Source organism: Electrophorus electricus, chromosome 5 (assembly GCF_041902795.1).
Source record: "Electrophorus electricus isolate QZ-2024a chromosome 5, ASM4190279v1, whole genome shotgun sequence".
Classification (NCBI taxonomy): Eukaryota; Metazoa; Chordata; class Actinopteri; order Gymnotiformes; family Gymnotidae; genus Electrophorus; species Electrophorus electricus.
Window position 1 is genome coordinate 13850001 of NC_137501.1, and position 15000 is coordinate 13865000.

The window sequence follows — 15000 nt, forward strand, 5'->3', positions numbered from 1 at the left end:
CTGATCCTTCACACGTTGTTATTCTGTGTGTGTGTGTGTGTGTGTGTGTGTGTGTGTGTGTGTGTGTGTGTGTGTGTGTGTGTGTGTGTAAAACTCTGACCTGAATGATGACACTGTAGTTACTCTGGGAGAAGATGGGAGGATTGTCATTGATGTCCGACACGTCGATGTTTATAGTTGCGGTGCCAGATCTGACTGGAATTCCACCATCAGACGCCATCACAGTCAGAGTGTAACCAGACGTCTGTACAACAGAAAACACAGTCAGAGTGTAACCAGATGTCCATTTGTGTGTGTGTGTGTGCAAGAGACGTATACTACAGTACCTTCTCTCTGTCCAGCTGGCGGGCCACCTTGACCTCTCCTTTCAGGGGGTCAAGGGTGAACGGACTGCCATGGTTGCCACTAACGATGGAGTAGCGCACCTGGTTATTGGATGGTCCATCTGAATCATCAGCTATGACCTGTTAATACACACACACACACACACACACACACACTCACGGTTTATTAAGTCTGCTGGGGATTCAGGTGTTCCAGCCTGTATATTCTGACCTAGGTCCTGAAAAAATCGAATAAGCAAAACGGCAAGAGAGAAGTTCAGAACTCTGAATGTGTGTGTGGGTATGTGTGTGTGTGTGTGCGTGTGTATACATGTTACAATGTCGTCCATCAAATCTACATTTTCTGAAAGAAAGAAAAATGAGCAAGGAGTCAGAGAAAGAGAGAGAGAGAGAGAGAGAGAGAGAGAGAGTGAGAGAGAGAGACGCAGCGAGAGGTCAGAGGTGAGAGGGCGGACACTCACGGTCAGCACGGTCCTGCCTGGTTCCGCGTCCTCGCTGACCACGGCCGAGTAGACGGCCTGACCGAACATCGGGCTATTGTCGTTGACATCGGTCACGTTGATGTTGATGGTGGCCGTGTCGCTGAGCGGTGGGGAACCGCCATCCGATGCCTCCACTGTCAGGTAGAACTCGCGCGACGATTCATAGTCCAGCGGCTCGATCACAAAGATGCCGCCTGCCGGGAGGAGAGAGAGAACGACAGCGGCATTCGACGTGCATGACTCCTCAAGGAAGTGACTTGAAATAGTGGTTCTATCCAAATATCGAAAGATATCGAAAAATATTGAAATATAGAGACGTTGTCAAGCAGAAAAGAATCGTCCGATAATCCAGAACCGATAATATCGTGCGTCCCTGAACACTCAAGGAGTCGGCTTACCGGTGTGGGCGTCGATGCTGAATGCCCCTCGCTCGTTGCCGCCGACGATGGTGTAGGAGATGTGGGCGTCAGCGTCTCGGCTGGCTGCGTGCACGCGCAGCGCCTGGGTTCCCATGGCGACGTCCTCAGCGAGGACGACGGCATAGTCATGCCGCTGGAAGACCGGTGGGTCATCGTTGATGTCCAGCACGGAGACAGCCACGGCGCAGGTGGTGGAGAGGCGGCGGGGCGAGCCACGGTCCATGACCCGCGCCCGTAGCGCGTAGGAGGGGCGGAGCTCGCGGTCCAGGGGAGTGGCCAGGCGCAGGACGCCCGTGCGCTCGTCGATGGAGAACACGCCGTCGGCCGAGTCCAGCAGTGAGTAGAAGAGCTCAGCGTTGGGACCTGGGGGACCCATCAAAGTTTCGGAACTAGTAAGCCAGCGGCCTTCTTCACGCTGGGATAATGAGGCCATTATTTAGCATCGATTTCAGCGCCGTGGCAACACAAACACTTATTCCATATTCACATCGATCCACGTGCAGAACCCGTCACAAACACTAACGCGGCTGGTTACGGTCGGGTTCAGGGACGATGACCGGAACACGGAGACGCAGCACGTCCAAGGGACACAGTGGAGATGAGTGCAGAAACACACACACTAACATACACACACACACACTCATATACAGTGGAGATGAGTGGAGAGATACACACTTGTAGTGGAGGTGGGTGGATAGATAGACACACACACACACACACACACATACACACAGTGGAGCTGGGTGGACAGATTTTTGTCATAGAAAATACATGCAAACAACTTTTAGGGAAACGTGAAAATAACACAAATGGCTCACAACACACACACACACACACACACACACACACACACACACACACACACACACACACACACACAAACACACAGCATCCTTGCTGAACTCCCGCCTAAACCTCTCTCTTCGCTGTGCTTTGATGTCGCTGCTCTTTGATGTTAAACAAAAGAGCGAGCCTGATGAGACTCTGCCGCCCCCTCCACCATCTCCGCAGCGGCGTCCCCTGTGACGTCAGTGCTGTGACAAGTCCTGCCAGGCTGGCGAGCGGTCCCAAGCCACCTGGAGCATTGGACGGCGGGATCCGGGAGGAGGGCTTACCCGTGTCCAGGTCGTCGGCGTGCAGCTGGGCCACGGGCGTGTGGATCTCCGTGTTCTCAAACACAGTGACGGCGTAGGGGTCAGAGGTGAACTGTGGTGCGTTGTCGTTGACGTCCTCCACCGTGATCTCCACGTCCGCCTCGCAGTGGCGGCCTCCACCGTCCACGGCCCGCACCTTCAGCCTGAGCAGCTCCTCTTCCTCGCGGTCCAGCGGGAGGTGAGTCTTCAGCTCACCTTGAAGGACACACACACACACACACACACACACCTAGGGTCAGATCTCACCAACATACTTATCTTCACTTTTCTATGTACATACCGTGTGTGTGGGTGCGTGCGTGTGTGTGTGTGTGGGTGCGTGAGTGTGTGTGGGTGCGTGAGTGTGTGTGTGCAAGCGTGGGTGTGTGTATGTCTGCGTGTGTGTGTGAGCGTGTGTGTGTATGTGTGTGTGTATGTGTGCGTGAGTGCATGTGTGTGCGTGTGCGTGTGTGTGTGCCTGTGTGTGTGTGTGCTCATGGGTGTGTGTGTGCGTGTGAGTGTGCGTGGCTGTGTGTGTGCGTGTGTGAGCGTGTGTGTGTGCGTGTGTGTGTGTGTGTGTGTGCGTGGCTGTGTGTGTGCATGCGTGTGCATGCGCGCGTGTGTGTGTGAGCGTGTGTGCGCATGTGTGTGTGTGTGTGTGTGTGCGTGGCTGTGTGTGTGTGCGCGTGTGTGTGGCTGTGTGTGTGCATGCGTGTGCATGTGCGTGTGTGTGTGTGAGCGTGTGTGTGTGTATGTGTGTGTGCGCATGTGTGTGTGTGTGTGTGCATGTGTGTGTGTGTGTGTGTGTGTGCAAGACTAGGCCACTTGTTCAGGCATTCAACTTTCACTCACTGCTGATGGAAGACAAGCAGCACTGCAGTCGAATGCAAAACGCGATTCAATTCCAGACAAACTCATTTCACCGTGCATGCGGCGGAACTGGCCGTAAACAACCCCACCACCACCCCCGCAACACCACCCCACCCCGTCTCCCTCCGCCAAACGCATTACTATTACGTCCCTATCCGTCTCCCGGTCGGCGGGAGCCTCTGTAATGCGGCCGATCCTGGCGCACTCCCCCACACAGCCAGCAGGTGGCGGTGTGGTGACGCGTCTGCTAGTGTGCGGGAGGAAAAATGCTGGTGTCTGTCTGAGGAGGAGAGAGGGAAAGTACCGAAAACCGGAGTGACGGATGGAAAGAGAGAAAAGAGGGAAAGGGAGGGGAGAGCCCAGAGCTACGAGAGAAGAGAGAGAGAGAGAGAGAGAGAGAGAGAGAGAGAGAGAGAAGGAGTGAAAGAGAGGGAGTGAGAGAGGGGAGTGAGAGAGAAGGAGTGAGAGAGAGGGAGAGAGAGAGAGAAGGAGTGAGAGAAAGAAGGAGTGAGAGAGGGGGAGTGAGAGAGAGAAGGAGTGAGAGTGAGGGAGGGAGAGAGAGGGAGTGAGAGAGGGAGTGAGAGAGAGAAGGAGTGAGAGAGGGAGTGAGAGAGAAGGAGTGAGAGAGAGGGAGAGAGAGAGGGAGTGAGAGAGAGAGGCGAGTGAGAGAGAGGAGTGAGAGAGAGGGAGTGAGAGGGAGTGAGAGAGGGAGTGAGAGAGAGAAGGAGTGAGAGAGGGAGTTAGAGAAGGAGTGAGAGAGGGAGTGAGAGAGAAGGAGTGAAAGAGAGGGAGTGAGAGAGAGGGAGTGAGAGAGAAGGAGTGAGAGAGAAGGAGTGAGAGAGAGAGGCGAGTGAGAGAGAGAGAGAGAGTGAGAGAGAGAGGGAGTGAGAGAGGGGGAGTGAGAGAGAAGGAGTGAGAGAGAAGGAGTGAGAGAGAGAGGGAGTGAGAGAGAAGGAGTGAGAGTGAGAGGGAGGGAGTGAGAGAGGAGTGAGAGAGAAGGAGTGAGGGAGAGAAGGAGTGAGAGAGAGAGGGAGTGAGAGAGAAGGAGTGAGAGTGAGAGGGAGGGAGTGAGAGAGGAGTGAGAGAGAAGGAGTGAGAGAAAGAAGGAGTGAGAGAGAGGGAGTGAGAGAGAGAGGGAGTGAGAAAAGGGGGCCCTCTGCTGGCGTCGCTAGCGTGCAGTAAAGAGTCGTCTCCTCTCCATGATGGAGGGATGAGAGAAAACCTTCCAGATGTTACCCCTGCCTCCCCCCCCCACACACACACAGGGTAAAAGAAGGAGAGACAGCAAAATAGCTGCAATGTTTTGTGGGTGTGTGTGTGTGTGTGTGTGTGTGTGGGTGTGTGTATGTTCGTGAGGGAGAGTGTGTGTGAAGGTTTTGTAGCTGTGTGTTTGTGCGTATTTGTTTCTACAGGTGCATGTATGTGTGCGCGTACAGGTGTGTGCTTGTGTGTATATGTATGTTTGTGTGGGTGTGTGTTTGCGTGTTGTGTGTTTGTGCGTGTACGTTTGTACAGGTGTATGTTTGTGTGTGTGTACAGGTGTGTGTTTGTGTGTGTGTTCGTTTGTGTAGGTGTGTGTGGGTGTTTGCAGGTGTGTGTTTGTCTGGGTGTGTATACATTTTTATAAGTGTGTGTGCGTTTGTTTGTGCGTGTACAGGTGTGTGAGGTGAGTGGTGCAGGAATGGCGTTACATAGCTAATGACCATGAAGATGAACACAGAGTCCTCGACCACAGAGACAGCTAGGAGGGATTCAGCGCGCGCGTGTGTGTGTGCGCGCGCATGCTGACTGCCAAGCAATTGCCTGTCAAGGGATTATAATATGCCTTTCCTGGCCTAGCGTTTAGGTACACAGACAGGACTCTGAATCTGTGTGTGTGTGTGTGTGTGTGTGTGCACCTCTGCAGCTCCTTTGTGGACAGAAATAGACCCTGTACAGGCCTGAGTGTATTTTGAATGCGTGTGTGAACAGACAGAAGATCAAAACAAGTCTGTCAGTTTGTATAGGAGCAGCTGCACTAATGGAGTGCGCATGCGCACACACACACCCACACGCACACACACACACACACACACACACACACACACACACACACACACACACACACACACACACACGTGCGCGCACATGCACACGGGTCTGTACCTGTGTCAGGGTCGAGAGTGAAGTGCTGCGATCCGGCACCCAGCATCTGGTAGGAGATGTGAGCGTTGGAGCGGATATCGGCGTCCGTGGCGGAGACCTGGAGCACGAGGCGTCCTGGAGCCGAGTCCTCCGGGACCCGCTCAGTGTACAGAGACTGGAGAGAGAGAGAGAGAGGAGAGAGAGAGAGAGAGAGAGAGAGAGAGAGAGAGAAAGAGAGAGAGAGAGAGAGAGAGAGAGAGAGAGAGAGAGAGAGAGAGAGAAAGAGAGAGAGAGAGAGAGAGAGAGAGGGAGAGAGAGAGAAAGAGAGAGAGAGAGAGAGAGAGAGAGAAAGAGAGAGAGAAAGAGAGAGAGAAAGAGAGAGAGAGAAAGAGAGAGAGAAAGAGAGAGAGAGAGAGAGAGAGAGGGAGAGAGAGAGAAAGAGAGAGAGAGAGAGAGAGAGAGAGAGAAAGAAATAAGGTGATAGGCAAAACCACAAGGAAAATAAAAAAGAAGGGAGACGCGGACAGATGGGAACAGGCTGGTGGGGGTGTGGGTAGCGCGGGCTGCTGGACTGAGTCGGGATCCACACAGGCGCGGGGGAGCCTGTGAACGCAAGCCCGAGCTGAGAACAATGCGTGATTGAGGCATGCCCAGAGCATGCTGGGTAGTGCGCTCACAATGCAGAATGACCCCCTTTGTCTCTTAAACGCTACGTTCCGCACAACGGCCTTTTGAAATTCCGCTTGGCTCTCTCAAATTTGTTCTCTCTCTCTCTCTCTCTCTGAGAGTGGATGAACACTTCTTTTCCATAATTGACAGGAGCCCTCAGACTCGATTTTCTCCTGCACACACACACACGCACGCACGCACGCACGCACGCACACGCTCTTACCTTCCCGCACACGGGGCTGTTGTCATTGGCATCCAACACTTTGACCTCCACCACGGCCCTGGCCGTGAAGGTGCCGTCCGTGGCTGTGACGTTGAGCAGGTAGTTGTCCGTCTCCTCCCTGTCCAAGGACTTCTGCACGGACACCTTCCACTCGCCCTGCGCGTGCTCCACACCAAACTGCCCCAGCGGGTCGCCGCCTGCATGCACGCGGCCAAGAAAAGACCCCTCGGATTAGCCACCCCATCCAGGAGCCGGATACGCGTGGATGTGTGTGTGTGTGTGTGTGTGTGTGTGTGTGCGCTGCACAGATTTCGGAGATGACTGCCAATTATGAAGCGGTAAGCAATAGCTCGCACTTCATCAGCCGCCCGTGTCATCGCTGGCATGGATGAACGGATGCGCCGGTGAATCCTGTCAGTTTAGGAGCTCTTCAGACCTCCTTGTGTAACTCAGCCGGTGACTGAAGGTCTGGATGTTAAAGAAAAGTCACACAAAGAGGAGGAAGGAGCCGTGTGGCCTGGCGACCCTCGCTGTGGCCTGACAGAGCTCGCCGCTGTCCTGTTTCTGACATCTTGTGATATCTGACTTGGCATGAGCTCACTCGCCTGATCTAATTAGCACCAGAGCTTGTCGACTTCTCTTCTATTTCCCCTGCCAGTTTCAAGGAGTTATTGGGATAATTACATAAGGAAGGCTTTTTTTCTAATGACCCAAATATTTTGATTGGTACTCTAAAGCTTGTTTACAGATTGAGCATGAGGGAGGGGTGCATGTGAACATGCAGCTGGTATCTTTACACTGCATGATTTAAGTCGCTTGTGACGAGCTGTTATTAGAACAGGATAATTGAGTGCTTATTGATTATTACTGCCTTGAATTTGGGCTCTATCTGAGCAAAAGGCACAGGCAATGTCATAATGCATAAAGACTGACACAGTTAAAGTTCTTGAGTATTCCAACTAGCAATTAAAAGACCCCTTATAGAACCTTTAATCCTTAGAAGCGTCAGGGCATGATTACCTGTGATGAAATACTCGACTTGTTTGTTGATGCCCTCCGAGTCAGCATCGGTCGTGCTGAGGATGGCGATCACCCCTCCAGGGGGGTCGTCCTCGCTGACCGTGCCCTTGTAGATCTCTGCCGTGAACCGTGGCGGGTTGTCGTTCACATCCGCCACCGTCACATCCACCTTGGTGCTGGCCGTCAGCTGGATCTTGTCCCCTCTGTCGGTAGCCAGGACGGCGATGGTGTATTTGCTCTTCAGCTCCCGGTCAAGCTCCCTCAGGGTCATCACCCAGCCCGTTTCGCTGTGGATGGCAAAGAGTTCCCCGATGTCTGCTGACTGCTGGATGGGATCCAGGCTGTAGACCACCAGGCCGTTGGTACCGGAGTCCAGGTCCGTCGCTTTCACCTGTATCACGGAAGTCCCCCCCGGAAGGTTCTCTGCCACAACAGCCTTGTACGGGTCTGACTCAAAGAGTGGGCGGTTGTCATTGATGTCCTTGACTTGAATGCTGATGTCCACAGAGGAGATGACTTCGCTGCCTTCATGTTCACTTTGGGCACAAAGCGTGAGCTGGTACCACTTGGTGGTCTCATGGTCAAGTTTCTTCTCTAGCTTCAGGGCTCCTGTGTCACGATCCACGACAAACACTTCCTCCTTGTTGCTTTCCTGCGTGTTGCCCTTCGCCAGGCTATAGACGATGGGCCGATCGCTTTCAGCCTGGATCGTGTCTATGTCGGAGCCCAGCGTACGATCCTCGTCGATGGTGAACCTGTAGTGCGGCTCGGTGAACTTTGGCACTCTGACCTCTGGAGCTAGGACCCTGACATGGACTGGGACAACAGAGAACCTTGAGGGGTTCCCGCCGTCCTTCGCCCGGACGAGGAAAGAGTACAGCTCGTTTTCCAACCCGATCAGGCTCTCTTTCGTCATGATGACGCCAGTGACCGGGTGGATCTCAAAGTTCTCTGCAACGTTATCGGAGTCTGCCTCGACGGTGTAGGTGATGTCAGCGTTGCTGCCTTCGTCCATGTCGGAGGCTGCGATTGTCACTACTGTTGTTCCTCTCGGGACATCCGACGCTATGTTGGCTCGATATTCAGCAGCTCGGAACTGTGGGGAATTATCATTGATGTCAGTCAGGATCACATTGATCGTGCAGAATCCCACTTTTCCACCACCATCTTTTGCCATTAAGGAGATTGGAATTACTTTCTCCAAAGCATTCTCACGGTCAAGGCTCTCCAAGGTGAAAATCTCCCCCTTTTCACTGACGGAAAACTTGTCTTTAGCAACGTCGTTGACTATGTGATACGTCAGTTGTCCGTACGTGCCTGCGTCTTCATCAGATGCTTGAGCCTCTGCCACCAGTATTCCGACTGGGGAGTTTTCCAGGAGCTCCACAATGTAGTCAACTTGAGGGAAAGCGGGGTTTTGGAAGTTAGCGCCGATGACCGAAACTTTCACGAGAGCGGAGTTCCGGAACACGCCGTCGGACACAGAGACGTTGAGGCTGTAGAGGGATTCCATGTGTGGCTTCCTGTGATTGGAAATGACGACAGTTCCGGTGACTCTGTCCATGGCAAAGTTCTGCTCTTCGTTTCCAGATAAGATCGAGAACTCAAGTTTCCCGCGATCAGAGCTGTCCGCGTCCGACGCGCGAACCTGAGTCACAAAGTGGCCGCGGGGAGCCAGCTCGCTGACCGCCGCTTCGTAAATGCCCTGTGAAAACACAGGGGCGTTGTCATTAAGGTCTGTGACATCGATCGTCACGGTGACCTCACTGGAAAGCGCCGGCACTCCTCCATCCACGGCCCTGACGATCAGCTTGTGCTGGGACTTTTCCTCGCGGTCGAGCGCGCACACTGTCCAGATCGTACCGGTGTCTCGGTCGACGGCAAAGCACTCAGAGCTCTGGTCCTCGTCTTCAACTATCTGGTAGAACAGCGCTTTGTTGTTACCCGTGTCTGCGTCGGTAGCCGAGACCTGCGCCACGGCGGTACCGACGACCGAGGCTTCCGAAACGCTTGCATTGTAAAACTTGGAAAGAAATATGGGCGGGTTGTCATTCATGTCCTCTAAAATGATGTCGACGAAAACTTCAGCTTTGGCTCCAGTGAGCGCATCCGTGGCCCATACACTTAGTTTATACGCAGGGTGTGCTTCGAAATCAAGGGGTCGCCCCACGCTGATGACGCCAGCACCAAAGCTGATGGAGAACTGTCCATAAGGATCCCCCTCCGCGATGGTGTACACCACCCGAGGCCCTTCGGAATCGTTGGCTTGCACATGGACGATGGGCGTGTTTAGCTGGACGTTCTCGGGCAACTCTAGACTGTAGAACGGCCTCTCAAACACCGGTATGGCTTTTGTGACTATTGTTACGGGCACTTCGACGGTTGCAGACAGTGGCGGCTCACCACCGTCTGTGGCCACAACCGTGAGTGAGAACTCTGAGTCCGGCGAGTCCCAGTCCAGCTGCGTTTTCAGCGAGAGTTCTCCGCTCGGGCTGATCTGGATGTACTTGTTCCACTCCTGGAGGTGGTATTTTATTTGAGCATTACTTCCAGCATCTGCGTCCACGGCAGTCACGTGTCTGATGACCTGGCCTGCCTCGGCATCCTTGCGCACCAGCGCATGGTAAGGCAGGTTGACAAACATGGGAAGGTTGTCGTTGGCGTCCTCGACTGTGACTGTCACGAGGACGTGAGCCACATCTGATGACTTGTCCTGCTTGCTCACTTCCACTATGACCTCGTAGGTGTTCTGCTCTTCATGGTCGAAGGGCACGCCGGTCGTCAGGAGCACCCCCGACGTATGGCCGATCTCAAACCTCCTGTCGGGGTTCAGGATGGCGTAGAACAGGGGCTCATTGACTTGGATGCCCACGGCTGCGATGATCGCTAGAGTCGTCTTCTCCGCCGAGTTCTCCTGCACTGTGGCCCTGTAGGAGCTCTGAGTGAACCTCAGACCGACCGCTTTATTCTCTCGGACGGTTATTTTCACCGATGCCGTTTCGGAAAACCTGCCGTCAGACACACGGACTCTCAGCTCGTACCTGCTTCGCAGTTGGGTGACATTCTGTATGGTGACAACACCAATTACTGGGTCCATTTTGAACTTGTCCCCAATGTTGCCCTCGACAACGGAGTAGAGAAGCCTGGCGTTTGGTCCCGAGTCTTCATCGGTGGCGGAGACTATGACGACCTCCACGCCTTTGTAAGTCGGCACAAGGACCGTGGTCTCGTACGAGTCTTGGCTAAACCGTGGCGGACAGTCGTTGACATCGATCACCTCGATGGTCACGTTGGCTGCTTTGTTTGCAAAGTGTCGTGGGATTCCCATGTCGTGGACTTGCACGGAGAAATGAAAAATGGATTTCTTTTCGTAGTCCAGCTCGGTTGTGGTCCTAATGGCTCCGGTGCTGGAATCGATGGCGAAGTAGTTGAGGGCGAACGGCTCCACGATCTGGTAGACGAGCCTAGCGTTGGCGTCGCGATCCGCGTCCGTGGCACGGACGACCAGAGGCATGCTGTCTTTGGTCAGCACCACACTTCTGATGGGGGACGATTCGCTGACCATTCCCGTGAACTCTTCCCGGACAAAGACTGGCACGTTGTCGTTCTCGTCCTTCAGGTGAACCATGAGTGTCACGTTGCTGGCCAGACTGGCCATGTTGGTCCCCTGTATGGTCAACTTGTACGACGGTATGGTCTCGTAATCCAGGGCCCTCTGGGTCACGACCACGCCAGAGTTAGGGTTGACATCGAAGGCTCCGTTCACGTTTCCATCTTTGATCTGATAGAACACCGAGGACTGGCTGGTGCATGCAACCAAGCTCACAAATGTTCCGGGAAGCGCAGCCTCACTGACTTCTGCGGAGAACTCCTTCTCGGCAAACTTAGGCTTGGCATTGTCCGAGACGGTGACCGTGATGGTGGCGGTCGCTGTTGCACTTAGGGGTTGAATTCCTTGGTCTGACGCTTTTATTATCAGCTCAAAATGCTCCTTCGTGCTGCGGTCCAGCTCTTTCGCCACGGCGATGGTCCCCAGGATAGGATCAATGGCAAATGAATTAGCCACATTTCCTACAGGGAGAAAAAGCAATAAAACAGGCATAATATATTACTACACTCACCTAAAAGCATTGACTTTTTTTTCCATTCTTGTGTGGAGTTCTTTAGAGCTCTACTCATGCTATCTTTATACGCTAGGGTTTATTTTTGTATCCTTTGCCATTACACATTTAAGTGAATACACCAACATAAATGTAAACGTGAGATGTAAACGTCCACTAAGAGTGAGTGATTGAGGTGAAAAATACTACCAAAGAATAAAAACTACTTATATTTTACCCTGAAAAGCCTCATTTAGTGCTTCTATACCCTTTTCGGTTGGGTTCCAGTCTGTCGTGTTCTTTTTTAACGCATTACATGGGCCTACCCACATTTGTTGTGGACAGCAGGGTTATACTTCCAGGTTATACTGAAACAAAACAAGCTGTGGCTACACAGCTACACCGATGGCTACACCGTCCAGCCTCTGACACGTCTGGGTCGTGTCCAGCCTGCCTGCCAGTCCGCGTCTGCCCCGGGAACCGCAGCCAGTCTGGTTCCCTCAGCTCAAGTTATGTCAGGCGCGTGGAACGTCAACGCTCCCGACAGGGTGGCGGGATTACGGGGTGACGTCACAGAAGAGCCGCGCTCAACAATGATGGGAAGCGGAGGGGTGGAATCCTACAGACATGCTTGGAGATCCTCCTCGGTTGCTGTCTCTCTCCCTCTCTCTTTGGCTCTTTCTCTCTGTCTCCCACTCTCCCTACATTATTTGGACTCACTAGCCCTGTCTGTCCTGTTTCCCTCTCTCTCTCTCTCTCTCTCTCTCATCCTTTTCTCCTGTGCTCCTCTACATGATTCTCTCTCTCCCTCTCTCTCTCTCTCTCTCTCTCTCCCTCTCTCTCTCTCTCTCTCTCTCTCTCTCTCTCTCTCTCTCCCAACCTCCCATATGACGTTTTCTCGCGCTCTGTCAAAAGTGCCATTCACGCATGCGAGTGCGGTGGGCTGGAGACCTTTTGCACGGTGCGCTCGCACTCTCCCACGTCTCCGCGCCGCCCTCTGCCATGCAAGAGCGTTGTCTGGTGAGGCGCAGAGGGGAAATGCCTGTGCCGTTATAGGAACGCATTCTGCACGCGGCGTCCAGGCACTGTTTGGATCACGTGACTCGAAGCTTCCAGACTAAGTGCTCATACGGTAAAGATGCATCACGTGATGATGCGTTGTCACAAACTGTCCCGCGGAACGGCACATTGGGGAACCGGCGTTCCGTTGAACGGGTGCGGTCGCTGTGCCGACAGACCTGACTCGATGCTGTAGACGATCTCGGCGTTCTGACCCTCGTCCTTGTCCAGTGCGGTGACCTGTAGCACCACGGAACCTGCAGCGGCAGACTCGAAGGCGCGGCCGGCGTACGGCGCACCGGCGAACCACGGTGCGTTGTCGTTGGTGTCCTCCACGTGCACAATCACTCGCACGAGGTTCCGCTTTACCGGGATGTCCTGATCTCGCACCTGAGGGGGCGTGAGGGAGAGAAGCAGAGGTTCAAACAAGCTTGCAGCATTTTCAACGATTCAATTAAAATAACTCCTCAAGCACCCTGGAGAGTAGAACCCACTCATCAAACACCCCACAGACTGGGAACGGTTGTGCGGTTCTTTATTTCTCAGAGACATGCACCAGCGGCCTGCGAGAGATAAACACACCCTGAGAGGACCTGAGGCAGGGCCACACCTGAGTGACTCAACATCTCAAATAACAGAGGCAAATCAATCTGACAAAATAAACACCACACACACATACTTTTGTGCCCTTTTGAATAATATGATAAAATGCAATGATAATATTTTCTGCAATTGTATTTTATCACCAAACTCAAAAGGTCAAAATATATTAATTGCAGTTTTGTGTCACCTCTAAGATTCTCCTAGGCTAATTAATGCAATTCAATTATGCAACACGCTGACGTAACACATGAGGCCAAGACATTCGAAGAAAAAAAAAAACCCTTTTTTGGCCAATATCAACACCAAAATTGGTATTACTGTCTTGACCGAGCATTGCCTTAACAGTCAGTATCAACTAATGTTTTTTAAATCGTAAAGATTCGTCCTAGATGCCATATACAGACAGACAGACAGACAGATGGTCAGATGGCGTGGTAGGATGGGCGGCACTGTACCATGACGGTGAGCGTGTGCTGGCGCATGGTCTCGTGGTCGAGTCGGTCAGCGGTGTAGAGGACGCCGGTTCCCGGGTCCAGACGGAACTTGCGGAGGCTGAATGGGTCAGTGCTGCTCAGGAGGGTGAAGGTGAGTTTGTTCTTCTCATCCCGGTCGGTCGCGCTGAGGCGCAGTACCTCTGTCGCTGGTGCCACGTCCTCCCGAACGGTGACCTCGTAGCGGGGCTGCGTGAACTCCGGACGGTGGTCGTTGGCGTCGATCACCCTCACGAGGACCTGGCGTTAGGGACGGTGGGGACGAGAGGTGGAGAAGAAAGGATGAAATGGGGCGAGAGGGAGAGAGAGAGAGAAAGGGAGGGAGAGAATGAAACACTCAAATATTGTTAAAAAACAAGCTTTTTGGCTCAGATGAAGTTGAAAAAGAAGCCAATGTGAAAAATAATGTAGGAATGTTGATGTATGAGGACACACATCACATGATTAAACTCCACCCAACAATATAAGTGTAAACAATAAACATTACCCCTCTCCGAGATAATATTCCTGTAAACAGTCCACTATTAAGACACCATATAAATGTAAACCGTAGTTTATTAAGAGCAAATACAGAACCAACAAATCTCTCCATTCCGCGTTTGCTTTGCTTATAAGCACTCCGTGTCTTTTACCCTTAATATCAGCGTTACTCTGTAAGGGATGAAAAGATGATTTTATTCAGAATTTTATCTGCTGACTTCTCAGAGAAGCACGTAACATTCACAACGCATCTGAGCGAACGGCCAAACGGAGAGAGAGAGCTGTTTGGAACGCAATAGCCACTATAGCGCACCTTTAATCAAGACACACATCTCTCTCTCTCTCTCCCCATCTTATGGCTTGAGCAATTAGAGCTGGCGTAAATGTTGCCGTGATACTGCTCGGGATCAATGCAGCGCGGGTGATATATTAATCGCCACGGTTACCTGCCACGGTCGATGAGGAGTGCGCAGAAGGGGACGAGGATGGCGTCAGCGACGGGGAAAATGTTACGGGCTGTACTTCTCCTGGGTGAGTACACAGCCGGTCGCATCAGCGAGGTGACAGGATGTAGTTTGTTAACGGTGATGACGGAGCGGGTGGAGCTAAATGTCAGGGTGAAGACTGATGCATACCTAACTGAGAGGTAACCCACTAACTCAGCCGCAAATGAACATGCACGCACACAATCACACACACACACACACACACACGCACACTCACTCACTCGCACACACATATGCGCACGCACACACACACACGCACACACACACACACTCACACACACACACACACACACACACACACACGCACACACACACGCACACATATACGTGCGCGCGCGCACACACACACACACGCACACTCACTCACTCACACACACTCACTCACACACATATGCACACGCACACACACACACACACACACACACTCACTCACACACACACACTCACTCACTCACACACACACACTCACTCACTCAC

The 15000-nt window shown here is 52.8% G+C and overlaps 1 protein-coding gene across 6 annotated transcripts in view; it reads right to left on the minus strand.

Moving 5' to 3' along the window:
* The window catches only part of fat1a (FAT atypical cadherin 1a), a 66986-nt gene that overhangs the window by 13166 nt on the left and 38820 nt on the right, over nucleotides 1-15000 (minus strand). For all 6 annotated transcript variants that reach the window (XR_004776475.2, XM_035529868.2, XM_035529867.2 and 3 more), the window contains 10 exons: nucleotides 13502-13777; nucleotides 12623-12833; nucleotides 7285-11355; nucleotides 6265-6461; nucleotides 5394-5547; nucleotides 2361-2594; nucleotides 1225-1608; nucleotides 806-1020; nucleotides 327-464; nucleotides 101-244 (listed from right to left, as the gene is read on the minus strand). Coding sequence is in view for 5 of the 6 variants with exons in the window: in XM_035529868.2 (XP_035385761.2) it covers nucleotides 101-244; nucleotides 327-464; nucleotides 806-1020; nucleotides 1225-1608; nucleotides 2361-2594; nucleotides 5394-5547; nucleotides 6265-6461; nucleotides 7285-11355; nucleotides 12623-12833; nucleotides 13502-13777 (6024 nt within the window). In the remaining variant the exon portion in view is untranslated. The remainder of the gene's footprint in view (nucleotides 1-100; nucleotides 245-326; nucleotides 465-805; nucleotides 1021-1224; nucleotides 1609-2360; nucleotides 2595-5393; nucleotides 5548-6264; nucleotides 6462-7284; nucleotides 11356-12622; nucleotides 12834-13501; nucleotides 13778-15000) is intronic.